Source organism: Tamandua tetradactyla, chromosome 16 (assembly GCF_023851605.1).
Source record: "Tamandua tetradactyla isolate mTamTet1 chromosome 16, mTamTet1.pri, whole genome shotgun sequence".
In the NCBI taxonomy this organism is placed as follows: Eukaryota; Metazoa; Chordata; class Mammalia; order Pilosa; family Myrmecophagidae; genus Tamandua; species Tamandua tetradactyla.
In genome coordinates this window covers 50806704-50823623 of record NC_135342.1, presented here as the reverse complement: position 1 = coordinate 50823623, position 16920 = coordinate 50806704, and the positions used below count along the sequence as shown (strand labels likewise).

General features: G+C 47.0%; 1 protein-coding gene across 3 annotated transcripts in view; it reads right to left on the bottom strand.

The window, feature by feature from the left end:
- The window catches only part of CPNE2 (copine 2), a 50225-nt gene that overhangs the window by 779 nt on the left and 32526 nt on the right, over positions 1-16920 (bottom strand). For 2 of the 3 annotated variants that reach the window (XM_077132511.1, XM_077132514.1), the window contains one exon: positions 1216-1452. In XM_077132511.1, the coding sequence (XP_076988626.1) occupies positions 1216-1452 (237 nt within the window). Of the gene's footprint in view, positions 1-1215; positions 1453-1505; positions 6580-16920 lie in introns of those variants that run through there. The other variant, XM_077132512.1, reaches the window with a different exon arrangement.

The window sequence follows — 16920 nt, the reverse complement described above, 5'->3', positions numbered from 1 at the left end:
TTCCTTTACTTTTTTTGTGTGTGTGGGGTGGGGTGGTGGGGGGTGGGGGGTGCATGGACTAGGAATTGAACTCAGGTCTCCCACATGGCAGGTGAGCATTCTACCTCTCAACTACTTGAAGGCCTTCCTTTAGGTGCAGCTAATTCTTAGCTTGAGCACACGAGATGCCCGGGACTGACATTTTAGGATGAATCTGTCTGTGGGAGGCTTTTCAGGGAAAGAGACAGTGGGGGCGAGCTGCACAGCCTACTCATCTGGCAGACATTTGCTGGCACCTTCTTGGCTGGTATAAACTGGCTGTGACTGGTTTACCGGTGTATGCCCAGCCACAGTCCAGACCCGAGTGGTACTCAGTAAATGTCCCATGCATGAATGGGTGGCCAGTACCCTACATTTGTCCTCAGGAAGTTAATGCTCTAGGGCCAAACCATCTTAGGCAAACCCAGAGGATGTGAGCAGAGATGTGAGAACCACTTGGTACAAAACGCTCACTCGGAATAGCTCCTAGAATCTGAGTGACAAGGGCCTCCTGAGAGGCCCAAAGAAGTCAAGGACTTGCCCCAGGTCACACCTCTGGTCAAATAAGAGGCCCCAGAATGGCAGAGTGGCATCTGAGAGACTGTGCTCTCCTCTGGGGCTCCTCACAGGAGGCTGTGCTGGGGCAGCAAGCAGGAAGCTAACCTCAGTCCCTTGTAGTTAGAGCTGGGTGACTTGCAAATAAGGCCAGGGCCATCTCCAGGAACAAGGCAGAGGGCCATCAGTCCACCTATGGAGGTGCCCCATGTGAAGTGAGATGTACTGGCTCTTAGGGAGAGGCGGCTGGCCTCGTTTTCCATCTATGTGGTGTGATTCCAGCTGGCCCCTTGTCCCCATCCCTCCTGCCTGCACTGCTCTTCCCCACAAGGACCCCAGTTAGAGGATGGGCCCTCCAGGAAACCCTGCCTCAAAGCACTGTCATCCTGGCCTCCCCAGATGCCATCAGGGGGTTGGGGGGTGGGGGTGCTTGGCCCACAGTAGCCCCACAGACAGTATAGCCAGTGGAGCTGAGGGTGGAAGAGGCCAGACAATCCCTAGGATTGGGCCAGAGAAACCCAAGACCTTCATCCTTGAGTACTGACTAGTTGTTGGGGGTCTCCCCTTCTCCACCTGTCAGTCATTCACGTCTCCCTTGGCCCTCTAAGCGGCCCCTCCCTCCCAGCCTGGGCCCACACTCACGTTACGGAACTCTCGAAAGGGCACGAACTGCACGATGTCGCGGGCTGCCTCCTCCCCCGTGTGGGAGCGCAGCACGCGGCTATCCCCGTCCAGAAACTCCATGGCGGCAAAATCGGCATTGCCCACGCCCACAATGATGATGGACATGGGCAGCTTCGAGGCCTGCACAACGGCGTGCCGTGTCTCCTCCATGTCACTGATGACACCATCTGTGATGATGAGGAGGATGAAGTACTGCTGCAGGGAGGTGGAGGCGGGAAATCAACTGGTGCTCAGCAGGATCCCCAGCCCCTGGCCCCCCTTATCCCTTCTTCCCTTTCCCCATACCCCAGGAGGAAGGTGGCTTTTCTTCCATAGCTACAGACAAATCCTAGCCACCTCCTTGGGCAGCCTGCTCTTTGGGCCCCCCTTGCCCTTGCAGTTTCAGCCTGGAGCACAAACTCTTCTCTTCCTCCTCCCCAGCGTGATTGTAGTCTCCCAGCGCTGGAGCCCAAGTCACTGCACTGTGGCACTCTGAGCAACTGACTGAACTCACTGAGGTCTCAGCTTCTTCATCTACCAAGCAGTAGTTGCCGCACCCAAAGTAGAGGTGATGTGCCTGCCCTGTGGCAGGGCCTCAGTAATCAATAGCTCTCTTCCCGGCAGGCCCCTGCCTGTGGAGGAAGGCTTATTCTGTGTCACAAGGCCATTGGGACCAGCCTCTCTTTCTCTATTTCCATCCTGGGCACAAATACCTGTGACCTGTTCCATCCCTACTCAGTCTGGAATCTGACACCCTTGCAGGGCCTCTAGACCAGCGTTTCTGGGAGTAAACAAGTGGATTTGGGTCATATACTTCACAGCATTGAGCATAGTAGGGAAGGTATCAGCTCTGCAATGTTTCTACAGTGCTAAGAAATGCACACCCAGAAGAATGTGTCTTTAACACCTCCTGAATGTTTGCTAACCTCCCTTTTTAACAAAGAAAGCAGGAGGGAAACTCAGAGCTTCAGGAAACAATAGTCTCTAGCTAGATTTTAAATACCATTGTACAGTTTTTGTTGTATTTATTTTTATTATTACCCTTTATTTATGGCAAGTGATTCTGGCTTTTCATCTACAGTGGGATATTTGTTTTTTATGAAATCTATTTAGGTTCACCTTCCCTGGGCTGGCACATCTTGCCAGACACCACAGCCTTGATCCTCCCAGGAGTATCAGCCACAGCTAATGCCCAAGGCGACTCTCTCCAGAACCCAAGGGCTAGAAAACGTCCATGTTCAGAGGTGCCGTGGAGAGCAGATGGCCCTCCTGACACCCCTGTTTGAGGAGGAGGCTGAGCCATAGAGACGTTAAGCGATTGCCAAGCTCACAGAGCAAGTCTACTGCTAAGATGGGACTCGAGCCCAGCCCTCCTGTGTCCCAGGTCAATGTCCCTTCTACCCACTACACAGGCCTCTTCTGACATGGCTCCAACAAGCCACTGGTGCCATGGGCCTCTGTCACTGGCTGGCTCTCCCTGTCTCCGGCACCACAACCGGCTAGCACCCAGACCAGCCCAAAGGCCTCTTTTCTTGGAGTATACCTGGTACCTGCAGGATGCCCCCAGCCTGAGGTGCAAGGGCACATCTCACTCTCTTTCCCTCTGCCTTGACAGACAGCTGGGTCCCTCGGGGTGAGTGTCATCACATGGAAAGGGCTCCCAAAACCATGAAGTGAGTTAATTTAATAATAATTATTACTTAATAAATGTTTGATACCTCAGTCATGACAACCTTTTAGTTTTTAGCCCCTTCACCCTTCTAAATTCAAAGTTTTTCGTTATTTTGGGGTTTGGGAGGAAGGCAGTGGCAGGTGGCAACAGACACGATGGGCAGGTATCAGCTGGGTTGCCGGACTCATGCTCTTCTAAAACCCAACTCCCACCCTGACATTCCTGCTCAAAAACCTTCCAGGCTCCACACTGCTTAGGGTAGCGCCCACACCCACAATATCAGATAATCCCTGGAATGGTGAGAGACACTTTATATGGGAAAGGGGACTTTGCAGATGGGATTAAATTAAGGATCTTGAGATGGGGAGAAGATCCTGGATGATGTGGATGGGCCCTAAATGCAACCTCGAGTGTCCTTATAAAAGGGAAGCAGAGGGAGATTTGGTAGAGACAGAAAAGGAGAAATAACCATGACCCCGGGGCAGAGACTGGAGTGATAAGGCCACCAGCCAAGGGACGCTGGCACCAGCAGAAGCTGCAAGAGGCAAGGAACAGATTCTTCCCCGGAGCTTCCAGAGGAAGCATGGTCCTGCCAACACCCTCATGTCACCCAATGAAACTGATTTTGGAATTCTAGCTTCTAGAACTGAGAGAGAATAAATTTCTGTTGTTTTAAGCCATCCAGTCTGTGGTCATTTGTTATAGCAACCACAGGAAACTAATACATTGTTCCATGGGATAAAATCCAAAATCCTATGTATATGAAATGTCCAGAAAAGGCATATCTATAAAAACAGAACGTAGGTTGTAGTGGTTGGCTAGGGCTGGGGGTGGAAATAAATGTAGAGTGACTACTAATGGTTATAAGGTTTCTTCTAAAATTAGATTGTGGTGATGGCTGCACAACTGTATGAATATACTAAAACCCACCAAATTATACACATAAAACAGGTGAATTTTTTTTTGGGGGAGGGTGAATAGTCTGGGAATTGAACCCGGGTCTCCTGCATGAAAGGCGAGCATTCTACCACTGAATCATCCGTGCACCCAAAACAGGTGAATTTTTGATATGTAAATTGTATCTCAATAAAGCTCTTAAAGACAAACAAAATCTATTAGGTAAAAATTTAGACAAGCCTTTGCAGTCCTATCATTCTCTGGGGATTTTGTCTTCTAGTCTGACTCTTTCAATTCGCACAAAAGGAAATTGGGACCCAAAGTCATAGAGCTAAGGAGGGCAGACCGAGCCAGACTCAGGTCAGCACATGACCATCTTCTCAAAGCCGTGTGCTCCTTGGGGACTTGCACAGGCTACAAGCTCAGACTAGGGTTACTCATACCCCTCACTATCTCCCAAGCACAAGCTGTGGAAGGAAGGAGTGGGGTGAGACACACAAAGGCATGGACCCCTGTCATCCTAACCCCAGCTTTGGGTGGTGGTGGATCAGCTCCTTCACTGTGCCTCTAAGGAGACAATCCTTTGGCTGGGAGTACCTGTTGCCATGGAGATGGTGGCCTGAATCTCTGCCATGAAGGGGTACTGCTGCCAGCTCTCCCATCCCTCGGTTGGAAGCAGCCTCATAAGCCCATCTAGACCCTTGTTCCCCCACAATCCTCCATTGTTCCAGCACCCCTTCCATTAAGCAGCCTTGAACCCCACCTCCACCCCACCAGTAATACCCCAGGGAACATTTCTGGGGCACCCAAACTGGCAGGAGGAAGGGCACTGAGAGGCCTGGCAATTAGGAAAGAGAAGGATGTTTGACTTTGATCTAACATGCTTCTCCACTCTGTGGGTGGACTTGATTCCAAGCCCCCCACCCCCCACCTCAGACATGTGGCCTTCCACCCATCCTCCCCAGATACCCCTTTAGCCCTCCGAATTCAATCTGCCACACGGCTAGATTGGAAGACTCCCTGAAGGGCTCAGGCCTGAGCCTCCACACTTATCACTGCAGCCATCCTCTGCAGGGAGGTGCGGGAAGACGGGGTGGGCTGTAGTTGTCTCTCCCACAGTAAAACCTGGCAGGGAGGAGTTTTGCACCCTCTCCCCCGGCACCCCCGTGTCTAAGGGTCTGAATGTCCAAGACAACAGCCTAGGTTAGGGCCCAAAGCCAGGGCAACTGGACTTCAACCCTCACTCCTTGCCGCCAGCCAGCCAGCCATAACGCCCATACCCAAGTGCCCAGCCTTAGCCTCTGCCCAGCCAGGCCCAAGGGCCAGTAGCCTGGACTAGCCTTGGCCATGTCCTGACATGTCCTGGGCTTCGTGCCCAGCCTGGGCAGAGCTGGGGTTTTCCAGGAGGCTTGAAGTTCCATTCCAACCCCAGGAGTCCAATCCCCGCCCACCCAAAGTGATCAGAGAGGACATGGATTGCTCTCTGGATGCATGTTAAGTCTAGTGAGTTTAAAGTGTTGTTAATCTTCTGCCTACTTGTTCTGTTATTGAAAATGGAGAATGACGGGTGGAATTGGCGGGTGGGGCTGGAAAGGTGCTTCAGAGGCTCTGCAAAAGGAGGTAGGTCTACCATGCCCCAGACTTTCCCACCTCCATGCCTCTCTCCTGCCTGGCTACCCTTCCAGCCCCAGCTCCACATTCCATCTCAGCCTCAAATCCTCCCTCCCAAACAGATGGGAAGGCTCTCCCCAGCCTCGAGCTCTACTTCTACTCCTGGTCCTTATCCCTTGGAAAGGACTCTGGAGACTTGTCTTCCCTCTCCATGTCTCCAGTACTCCCTGGGGCAGCCCCTTGCAGACCCACCACGGGGCCTGACACCCTGTCAATGCTCTAGAAATGTGGGCCAGTCACTGTCAGATTGGACCCGAAAACCAAAACTCTGCATATGTTTCAAAGATGGAATATCTCTTGCCTTAATCCAGGGTTCCTCAGGTTTCTCAGGCTTTAAGCAGCCACTTCCCCTAAGGCGTTTAACAAACATGATTTGATTTATAAGAAACTGACTCGACCACAACAGTACCAGGCATCTAGGGAAGGGGCACTCCCTTTCCGGCTTGTCTCCAAGCAGTCAGCTGCTGAATGCCCTGGGAAATGGTGGTAGGGAATTTTCAGGGTGTTGGCTGCCTCCCCAAACTCCCAGGGACCCCAGACTCCCAGGCTGCCACCCAGGAAGAGGCCATGGACAGCAAGGCCCAGGTCTTCTGACCCAAAGCAGAAGGAAGAGGGGGAGCCTAGCAGGCCCCACCGGGACCCGGTATAGTCTGCTTAATACTCACCAGTGCTCCCTGTGGCCTCAAGAGGAAACCCAGGCTCCTCAATGGCCTCCATGCCCCTGAGAGGCCAGGCCTACCTCTGTATCCTGAGTCCCAACTCACCCCGCTTTTGCCATGCTCCTTCCTGCAGTTCCTCCCACACACCCAGCCTCTGCCTCTATTGTCCCTCTGACTGGGACACTAAACACACACGCGTGTCCTTTACGAGTTCAACTCTTAAGCATCATTCAAGTCTCAGCTTGGACGTTTCTTTTCCAAGAAGCCTTTCCAGATGCTTCTGAGGTCTGGGTTAGGTGCCCACCTTTAGGATCCTGAATTGCCTCATCACAGGCTTGATTGCCCTGTATCCCAGCTGCTGCTTCCCGGTCTGGCCTCCACGACACTGCAAGCTCTGGGTGGGCAGAGGCCACTTCTTGTTCACTGTGCTCTCCCCAGTGCCGCCTAGAAACATACTCGGTAAAGATGTGTGGAGTGAATGAGCGGAGAGTGCAGGCTTGCCTGGAGAGAGGCTTTCCACCACCTGCTCCTGGCTTCCTGTGTGTGGGTGTGCATGTGTACACACGTGTCTCTGGGCCCAGAGAAGAAGAAGCCGCACCAACTGGTCCCTAAAGAGCAGCTGAACAAAAGGCATCAGATAATCCACAAATTATTCCCATTTGCCATCACCGAATGCTGGCCCAAGAGGTATCCCTGGAAGAATCAGCCACCAACATTTATTGAGCACCTATTATAAGCCAGGCACTGGACTGAGCAACGCCTGCCAGGTTGAGTCCTCATAATGGTTCTAGAAGGCAGGTGCTGTTTCCATCAGCCCCATGGTACAGGTAAGGAAACTGAGGCTCAGAAAGCTTAAGCCTGTTTCAGGTCACACAGCCAGGAAGTGGAGGAGCTGGGATTTAAAGCAGGTCAAAGAGACTCCAGAGCTTGAGGCAGAACCATCAGGCAGCACCACTACCCCTACCTCTGGGGCACCATGAGCCGGGGATAATGCAAAGGTAGGAGACAGCGAAGTGGCTGTATCTATTACTGGATTTCAGAGCAGGAGTTGCTGATAGGACTCCCCTCCCCAGCCCCACCTTTGCAGCCCAGAGCTGGGATTGAAGCAGTTTTCCAAGGGGAAAGGAACCCAGAGAATGCTTGCCTTGCCCAGGCTGGGAGGACCAGGTCAAGATGCAAGTGGCTAGGTGCTGAGAGACTAGTACTAGTACTAGACTTCTCTTGCGTGGGTCTCAAGTCCTTTTGCCCCAAAGCAAGGGCCAGCTTCCTCCCTCTGGGGGCCTTTCAGCAGTTGTTCCTTGGAACAGACAGCCTTCCTGGACTCCCCCAGGGTTCAAGTTCTTTCCAGACCTGGGGTCCCGCAAATCCAGACCCACCTCTCTCCAGGGCCCCAACTCCTTGCCCAGTCTCCCCTCTCCCCCGAGCTTGGCAGGTGCAGCAGGTGAGAAACTGTGGCACTGGCTTGGGGTTGCATTTCTGCTCCTGTGCCCTGCGTTTTTCCCCTTTAAACAAAAAGGCAGGCCTTCTTTTTCATCCCTTTGAAAGCCGACTTCAGGCAGATAATAGACCGAGCAGGGCAATTCCCTGGCTGGCTGGCATCCAAACGGGTGTTCAAGCTGAACAGCCGCCTCGCGCTGTTCCAGCCAACTCCTCCACGTCCCCAGGAATTAAAGAAAGAAAAAAAAAAAGGTTCTCCCAGGCCTTTCCCAGTCACTGTCCCATTCAGGTGTGCTGGCCCCAGGGGTTCACTACTCTCATCTTCTAGGAGGAAATCCGCTCTGAAGGGGTAGGGACTTGCCCCAGTCTTCCAGCTGCCACTGTGTGACGAATGACCAGCGTCCCTCCTTCCAGCCGACCCTCCACCACACCTTCTTCCTGCTCTTCCCCACCTCAGTGCCTTGTGTTTGCTGTTCCCACTGCCTGGGATGCTCTTCCCTGTCTCTTTGCCGACCTGTCTCTTCTTGCCCTTCAGGTCTCTGTAGGTGCTAGGCAGAATGTTATCCCATTAAATCCCAATCCCACATCCACCAGGTGAGTCCTCTGAGTGTCCCACTGTACTGATGAGGAAACTGAGGCTCAGAGAGGTTAAGTGAGTTACCCAAGTTACCCAGTGAGGAAGGGACAGGATCCAAGGCTGGCAGCCTGATAGCAGCCCTCTCCTGGCTCCCCAACAATTGGAACATGCTCCGACTGTTCCTGAGGCTGCTCCTTGGCTCCTCTCAGTGCCCCCCTCTCTCACTGTTTTCTTTCCTTACCTACCCTTCCTATCTTTGCCACCCATTCTGGGAAGCCAACCTCCACCTTCCTGATGAGTAGGTGCCTCTCTCCTCGGAGTGATCCTCATTGCGCCCCTTTTGCATGGGACCAGGTCCCTTTCCCTTTGGGAGGAGGCCCTGGCGGAGCCGCCTCCTTGTATCTCCTGAAGCTCGCACAGCACACAGCTCACAGTAGGTGCCAATTCAGTCTGTCCACTCAGAGCAGACCGAGCGCCTGCCACGTGCAAGGTAAGGCCCAAGACAGAGAGGATATGAGCACACAAACACGGCCTGGGGGGCTCATACTTCAGATGTACAGAGTCTAGGAAAGAGTTTCCAGGCAGAGGGGACAGCAGGGGCAAAGGCCCTGTGGCAGAAATAAGTTTGGTGTGTGGGGACAGGAAGGAGGTCAGGATAGCAGGATTGTCACACGTGAAGGAAGGGGTGGGGGAGTTAGAGGAGAGGCAGGAGAGCACAAGTGCAAAATGAAAGTTTAACATATCGCTCCCTCCACTAGAAAAACGAAAGAACTGGAAAAAGAGACTAGAATTAACTAAGTGGTAACCCTGGAACTAGTATGGATGTTTAGAATGACTATGGGAGTGCCAAAGAAAGTGGGAGGCTGTAAAGATTTCAACTTTTCATAAGTGAAAGCACAAACCAGTGACCACTGGATACTGGAAGTGACCAGCTGGGGCCAGGGATGGCAAAGGACACACCTCCTCTAAAAAGTTGGCGTTGGGGATGGAGGATGGTCAGGGGGATCCATGAGACCGGTGTGGAAGCTGGTCTCACGTTTTGGCCTCTGGGCAGCAGCGCTTCCACCCTCCCACCAGCATCCACCTGGACGTAAAGAGCTCGTGTTTCTCCCCTTCTGTGGGTGGGCACTTCCTGGATTGGCACCCCTGAGGGCACAGCATTAGCTCTGGCCTTGGTTTCAGCCTTCCTGCGGCAGTGGCTTCTGGCCTCATACCAGCATCTACCAGGACTTAAAGACCCAGTACACTGCCTCATTGTCTGGGTTTCTTCCATCTCTTTCCAGAATTGTTTAGTCTGGAAGATCTCTGAGGGCCCAGAGCAGATGCTAACCTTGGTTTCTCTCAGATGCAGCATCTTCTAGCCTCATACCACCATCTACAGGGACATAAATAGCCAGTGTGTCTCTCTTTTTTCTTTTTTATTGGTTGGCTAGGGTTTTTTCCCCCTCTATTTTATATTTTTGGGTCTGCTGGATCCCTGAGGGATGAACAGGGAAGCTGACCTAGGTTTTGGCCTCGACATCAACAGCTTCAGGCTTCCTGCCAGCATATCACAAGACTCTTGGAGAGACAGGGCATTCATTATGTTTTTTCCATTTTTTTTGGTGTGTGGATATTTTGTATATTTGTTAGTACTTTTTTCTTTCTCAACACCCTCCTCTGCCCTCTCTCTTTTGCTTTCTCTTTTTTTCTTCTTTTTCTTGTCTGACAGACTGAAATGGTGGAGGACTAGATTATCTGAGTGACCATAACACAATACTCTGAATGCCCAGTTATCAACAAAAATTGCAAAATGTAAAAGGAAACAGAAAAGTATGGCCCAGACACTGGATAAAATAAATCAGGGCAGGCCATGGTGACTCAGCAGGCAGAGTTCTTGCCTGCCATGCCAGAGACCTGGGTGTGTTTCCCGGTGCCTGCCCATGCAAAAAAAGAAAAAAAAAAAATTAAAGGAAAGTATTCTGGAGGAAGTGCAATCTCTGGAATAACTAACCTAAGATCTTAAAACAATTCTCATAGATAGGATCAGTGAACTAAAGGAAAATATGACAAAGAGCTAAGGAAAATCAGGAAAACAATATATGAACATAATGGGAATTTCAATAATGACATAGAAATTATCAAGAAGAACCAATGGAAATTCTGGAACTCAAAAAGTATAAAAACTGAAGTGAAAAATTCAATTGAGGAGTTCAAGAGCAGTTTGGAGGAGGCTGAAGGATCAGCAAATTCTAAGAGAAAATAAATTGTCCAGGTTGAGGAACAGAAAGATAAAGAGAATGAAAAAAGGGAACAAAGCATGAGGAACCTATAGAACATATATGCATCAAATATACCCACATATGTGTTATAGGAGTCCCAAAAGGAGAAGAGAGAGAAAATGGGCCAGAAAAAATATTTGGAAAATTAATGGCAAAAAACTTCCCAAATCTGATGAAAGAGATGAGTATACAAATCAAAGATGCTCAACGAATGCCAAGCAGATCTACACGATGACACATTATAATCAAACTGTTGAATACTAAGGACAAAGAGAGCAGGAGAGAAACAACCTGCCATGTAAAAGGTATCATTTATAAGATTAACATGGACTTCTCAACAGAAACCATGGATCCCAGAAAACATATTTAAGTGCTGAAAGAAATTAAAAAAAAAAATTGTTACCCCAGAATAATATAATTGGCAAAGTTGTCCTTCAAAAATTAGGGAGAAATTAAGAAATTTCTGGACAAATAAAACTGAGGGAGTTCATTGCCACTAGACTTACCATGTCAGTTGAAAATATAATGTAACCCAGAAAAGCCATGTTTTAATCATGACTCAATCTTGTGGAGGTAGCTGTTTCTTTTAATCCTAATTCAATACTGCAGGGCAGTAAGTTTTGATTAAGTTATCTCTACAGAGATGTGACACGCCCAATTGTGAATGTGACCTTTGATTAGATGTAGATTTGACTCCACCCATCCCAGGTGGGTCTTGATTAGCTTACTGGAATCCTTTAAAAGAGGAAACATTTTGGACAGAGTCAGAAATAACAGTCAACAGAGAGAGAGCCAACAGAAACGTCAGAGCTGACATAGAGAGCAGAGACATGGATGTATGCAGATGCTTGGAGCCTAGAAGATGTTGCTATGTGCTTTCCCATGAGATGTTAAGCAAGCCAGAACCTGGAGAGAGCTAAGGGAAGCCATTCCCAGAGAAGCAAATTGAAGGACCCCCACAGGAACAGAGGCTGAAAGCAACAGAGCCCAGGAGCAAGGAAACAGCAGATGCCAGCCACTTGACTTCCCAGCTGACAGAACTGTTTCAGACCTATCAGCCTTTCTTGAGTGAAGGTAACCTCTTGTTGGTGCCTTAATTTGGATGCTTTCACTTCCTTAGAACTGGAAACTTGTAACTTATTAAATTCCTCTTTTAAAAAAGCTGTTCAAGTTTTGGTATATCGCATTCTGGCAGCTTGTTAACACACCTACCTTACTGGAATTATTAAAGGGAGCCTTTTATGTTGAAAGGAAAGGACTCTAGACAGTATCTTAATGTTGGATGAAGAAATAAAGATCTCCAATGCAAGTAACAATATGCATAAACAGATATGCCATTTTTGGTTAATAACTGTCTTTTACTTCTTATGAGGCTAAGAATTCAGATAAATTAAAAACAAGCATAGGGCAGGCTATAGTGGCTCGGTGGCAGAGTTTTCGCCTGCCATGCCAGAAACCCACCCAGAGCCTGCCCATGCAAAAAACAAAACAACAAAACATAAGTCTTTCTTACTGGACACACAGTGCACATGATGTAATTTGTGACATGAAGAATACAAAAGGGAGGAATACAGGTACTGTGCAATGTGTAGACTATTGAAGTCAAGTTTGGAACCAACAAACTATATTGTAATAGATTTGGTAATCTCCACAGTACCATATAGAAAACATCTAAAAAAATCTGCAGAAGAGGAAAGGATAAGTGATTCAAAATGATTGAATTTAAAAGATCATCGAAATAAAAAACAAGGCTATAATGGAGGAAAAGAGGCACAAAAAAAATGTATAAGATTGACAAAACACAATTACCATTTAAAAAAATATAAGAAGGAAATCTTGCCATATTAGTAATTTCCCTAAATGTAATTTTTTTTTTTTTTGCATGAGCAGGTACCAGGAATTGTACCCACATCTCTGGCATGGCAGGCAAGAATTCTGCCACTGAGCCACTGTCATACCACCCAGAAATGTCCCTAAATGTAAATGGATTAAATTCTCCAATCAAAAGGCAAGGATTGGCAGAGTAGATAAAGAAACATGGTGTTTATAAGAGACCCATTTTAGATCCATAGATAGAAATAGATTGAAAGTGAGAGGATGGGAAAAAACATTTCATGCAAACAACAATCAAAAAAGAGTGGGGGTGACTATATTAATAACAGACAAAATAGATTTTAAGTTGGAAACTGTTACAAGAGACAGAGAAGGACATTATGTACTGATTAAAGGACCAATTCAATAAGATGATCTAGCAATTATAAACATATATGCCCTAAGAGCAGAATGCCAAAATATATGAAGCAAACCTTGACAGAATTGAAAGGAGAAGCAGACAGTTCTACAATAATAACTGGAGATAATAATACACCACTTTCAATTGGATAGAACATCTAAACAGAAGGCTAATAAAAAATAGAGGAAATGAACAAGACTGTAGACCAACTACATCTAGCCAACATATAAGAACACTCCACCCAACAATGGCAGAATACCATTCTTTCAAGTGCACATGGATCATTTTCTAGGATAACCATATATTAGGGCATGAGAAATCTATATACATTTTAAAATATTGAAATCATAAAAGTAACCTCTCTGACCACCATAGAATGAAGCTATAAATCAAGAACAGATAGAAAACTAGAAAATTTACAGATATGTGGAAATTAAACAGCATACTCCTAAACAACCAATGGGTTAAAGAAGAAATTACAAAGGAAATTAGAAATGAAAACAAAGACACGACATACCAAAACTAATGGGATGCAGTGCTCTGAGGACAATTTATAGCTACAAATGCCTATATTAAAAAAGAAACATCTCAAATTAATAACATAACTTTACATCTTAAAAAACTAGAAAACCAAAGCAAATTCAAAGTTAGCAGAAGAAAGTAAATAAGAATAGAGCAAAGATAAATGAAATAGAGAACAGATAACAACTGACAGAATAAGAAAAACAAAAAAATTGGTTCATTAAAAAAATCAATAAAGCTGACAAACCTTTAGCTAAAATGACCAAAAAAGAGAAAAGATGCAAATAACTAAAATCTGAAAGAGAAATGGTGATACTGCTATTGACATTATACACACAGAAATTATTAGAGAATATTATGAGCAACTGTATGTCAAGAAACTAGATAATCTAGAAGAAAAGGAAAAATTCCTAGAAATACATTAATCACCCAAATTGACTCAAAAAGAAGTAGACTCAAATGTGGCTTCTCTCTCTAAGCCAACTCTGCAAATAAAATCACCACCCTTCCCTCCACCCCCACACAGGACATGACTCCCAGGGTTGTAAGTCTCCCTGGCATCATGGAACATGACTCCCAGGGATGAGCTTGGCTCTAACATCATGGGATTGAGAAATGCCTACTTGACCAAAGGAGGAAAAGAAATGGAACAAAATAAAGTTTTAGTGGCTAAGAGATTTGAAATATAGTCGAAAGTTCATTCTGGAGGCTAATTTTTTGCAGATATTGCAAATTGCCACAGTATACCAAGCTGCAACCAACAGTATTCCTGAAAACCCTAAAGAATACTCTGGGCTCTAAGACTCTATAAATCTTTGTGCTGGTTTGAAAGGATATATGTACCCTAAAAAAGCCATGTTTTAATCAAAATCCCATTTCATAAAGGTAGAATAAACCCTATTCAATACTGTATGTTTGAAACTGTAATCAGATCATCTCCCTGGAGATGTGATTTAATCAAGAGTGGTTGTTAAACTAGATTAGGTGACAAGATGTCTCCATCCATTTGGGTGGGTCTTGATTGGTTTCCTGGAGTCCTATAAAAGAGGAAACATTTTGGAGAATGAGAGATTCAGGGAGAGCAGAGAATACTGCATCACCACAAAGCAGAGAGTCCTCTAGCCAGCGCTTTGGAGATGAAGAAGGGAAACACCTCCCGGGGAGCTTCATGAAACAGGAAGCCAGGAGAAAAAGCTAGCAGATGATGCCATGCTCACCATGCGCCCTTCCAGTCGAGAGAGAAACCATGACTATGTTCACCATGTGTCTTCACACTTAAGAAAGAAACCCTGAACTTCATCAGCCTTCTCAAACCAAGGTATCTTTCTCTGGATGCCTTTGATTGGACATTTCTATAGACTTATTTTTATTGGGACATTATCTCAGCCTTAGAACTTTAAACTAGCAACTTATTAAATTCCCCTTTTTAAAAGCCATTCCATTTTTGGTATATTGCATTCCATCAGCTAGCAAACTAGAACAATGCTTTACCTAGTAAGTTTATTTTTTCAGAAACTTAAAGCCTCCAGATTATTCCTATGCCAGATAAGCCCCGAAACCCAGAGGTTACCAGTCTCTCCAAGAACATCACACCTTTCTAGCATGAAGGAGTCAAAATGGTCATTGCCCAGATATCCCTGAAGAATGAGAGAATGATTAAATGAGAGGGAGGCAGTATAATGGAAAAATTCAGATTTAATAAATGATTATGACTGCTGATTCATATATGGATATTTCTTTTTAGATTCTAGTGTATTAGAATAGCTAGAAGGAAAACCAGAAATTATTGAGCTGTAATCTAGCAGTTCTAATCTTTGAAAATAATTGCACAGCTATATAGCAGCAGCAGTAACCACAACAACAACAATAACAAATGTTGGTTGCTGTGTTTGTATGTTTGGAGTTTTCTTTTTACTTTTTATTTCTTTTTCTGGAGTAATGCAGAATTCTAAGGTTGACTGTGGTGATGAATGCACAGCCATGTGATAATACTGTGAACCACTGACTGTGTACTCTGGATGGACTGTATGGTGTATGAAAATATCTCAACAAAACTACATTTGGGGACTTCTGGGAAGATGGATGAGTAGAGTAGCTCGAGATTAGCCCTGTTCCATGGAACAGTTAGAGAAGGGACAGGAGTGCGGCTGACCTGGGAGAGCCTACTGCACCACATGGGGCAGCCTAGGTTGCAGAGGCCAAGGAACTGAGAGGCAGAAAGCTGAAGCCTGGAGCAGAGGCGCGGAGCCCGTGGGAGTACACGAACAGGAGCTCAGGACTAGGAAGTAAGCCAGGCTGCATTCCTTGAGTGTGCTACTCTCACCAGAGCAGCCCTGTGACCAGTGACTCATCCCACACCCCACACACCCGAACCCCATCACCCGCTCCCATTCCCCGACCCCTGCAGCCCCCAGTGCACGTACCTGCTCCACATCCCCACCCCAAGTGCAGTCCCACCCACCTCTGCTGCACACCTCCTGAGCACTACCTCCAACTCCCTGTTCCCTGCAGGCTGTTGCCAGTGCATAAAGGCTGCAGGCACTAACCTTCATATCTAGGCTCCCCCTGTACCTCTGCCCACAGTGTCGCACAGCCTCACTCTGCTCCCCCTGAGCTCTGCACATCTGTTTACGGCACTCCTAGGCCCACGCATGTGCACGGGCCCCCAATTGTGTCATTCAGCTCTGGGAACTGCACTTTTCAGCAGTCCTAGAACTGCGCATGTGCAGGGCCCTCAGCCTCACTCCCCAGCTCTGAGAAATTGCAGACCTGCACAGCCGGGTAACATCTGCCCCCAATCCACAAAGGCACAATGCCGACCTGCTGCCACAGCTCTATGCATACGCACAAAGTGTCCCATGCCTTAGACAAGCTCATACCAGGGTTACACCGCCCAGACCAGTGCACCGCACAGCTATATCCTCACTGGCCGCTGAGCGCCCACATTCACAAGCATCAGCATAACATCCCCAACCTGTGCCCATATCTGCCCTGAAACAAATCACCGTACTGAGTGCTCCACCCCTTGCCCTACTTCCTGCTATACAACCACCCCGCAAACACAAGGCCTTAGACTACTGAAAGAAATCAACTCCCAAAGTAAATCAATCAAGATATTTACATGCCACGAAGACAGCAGAAGATCACTAAGCATATCACAAAGCAGACAGATATAGCCCTGCCTAATGACCAAATTAAAACACCAGAGGAGACACGGACATTGAAACAACTAATCAAAGATGTTCATGCAACTCTACGTAATAAATTAAGTGGGACAGAAATGACATAAAGGAGATCAAGAAGACAGTAGAAGAGCACAAAGGGGAATCTGAAAGAATAAATAGAAAAATAGCGGATATCACAGAGATTAAAGACTCTGTTGACCAAATAAAAAACACACTAGAAGCTCACAACACCAGACTTGAAGAGACAGAAGAAAGAATAAGTGATATAAAGGACAGGATGATTGATTGCGAAGACTCAAAACAGCAAATTGCAAAAAAGATGGAAAAAACTGAATTGGAACTCAGGGAAATGATAAACAAAACAAAGTGCACAAATGTATGAATCATTGGTGTCCCAGAAGGAGAAGAGAGGAGTAAAGGACAAGGAAGTTGAGTAAAGAGGAGTAAAGTTGAGGATATAATGGGGGAAAACTTCCCAACCCTTGTAATGGACATAAATATACAAGTCAAAGAATCCCAACGAACTCCAAACAGAATAAATCCAAACAGGCCTTCCCCAAGGCACATACT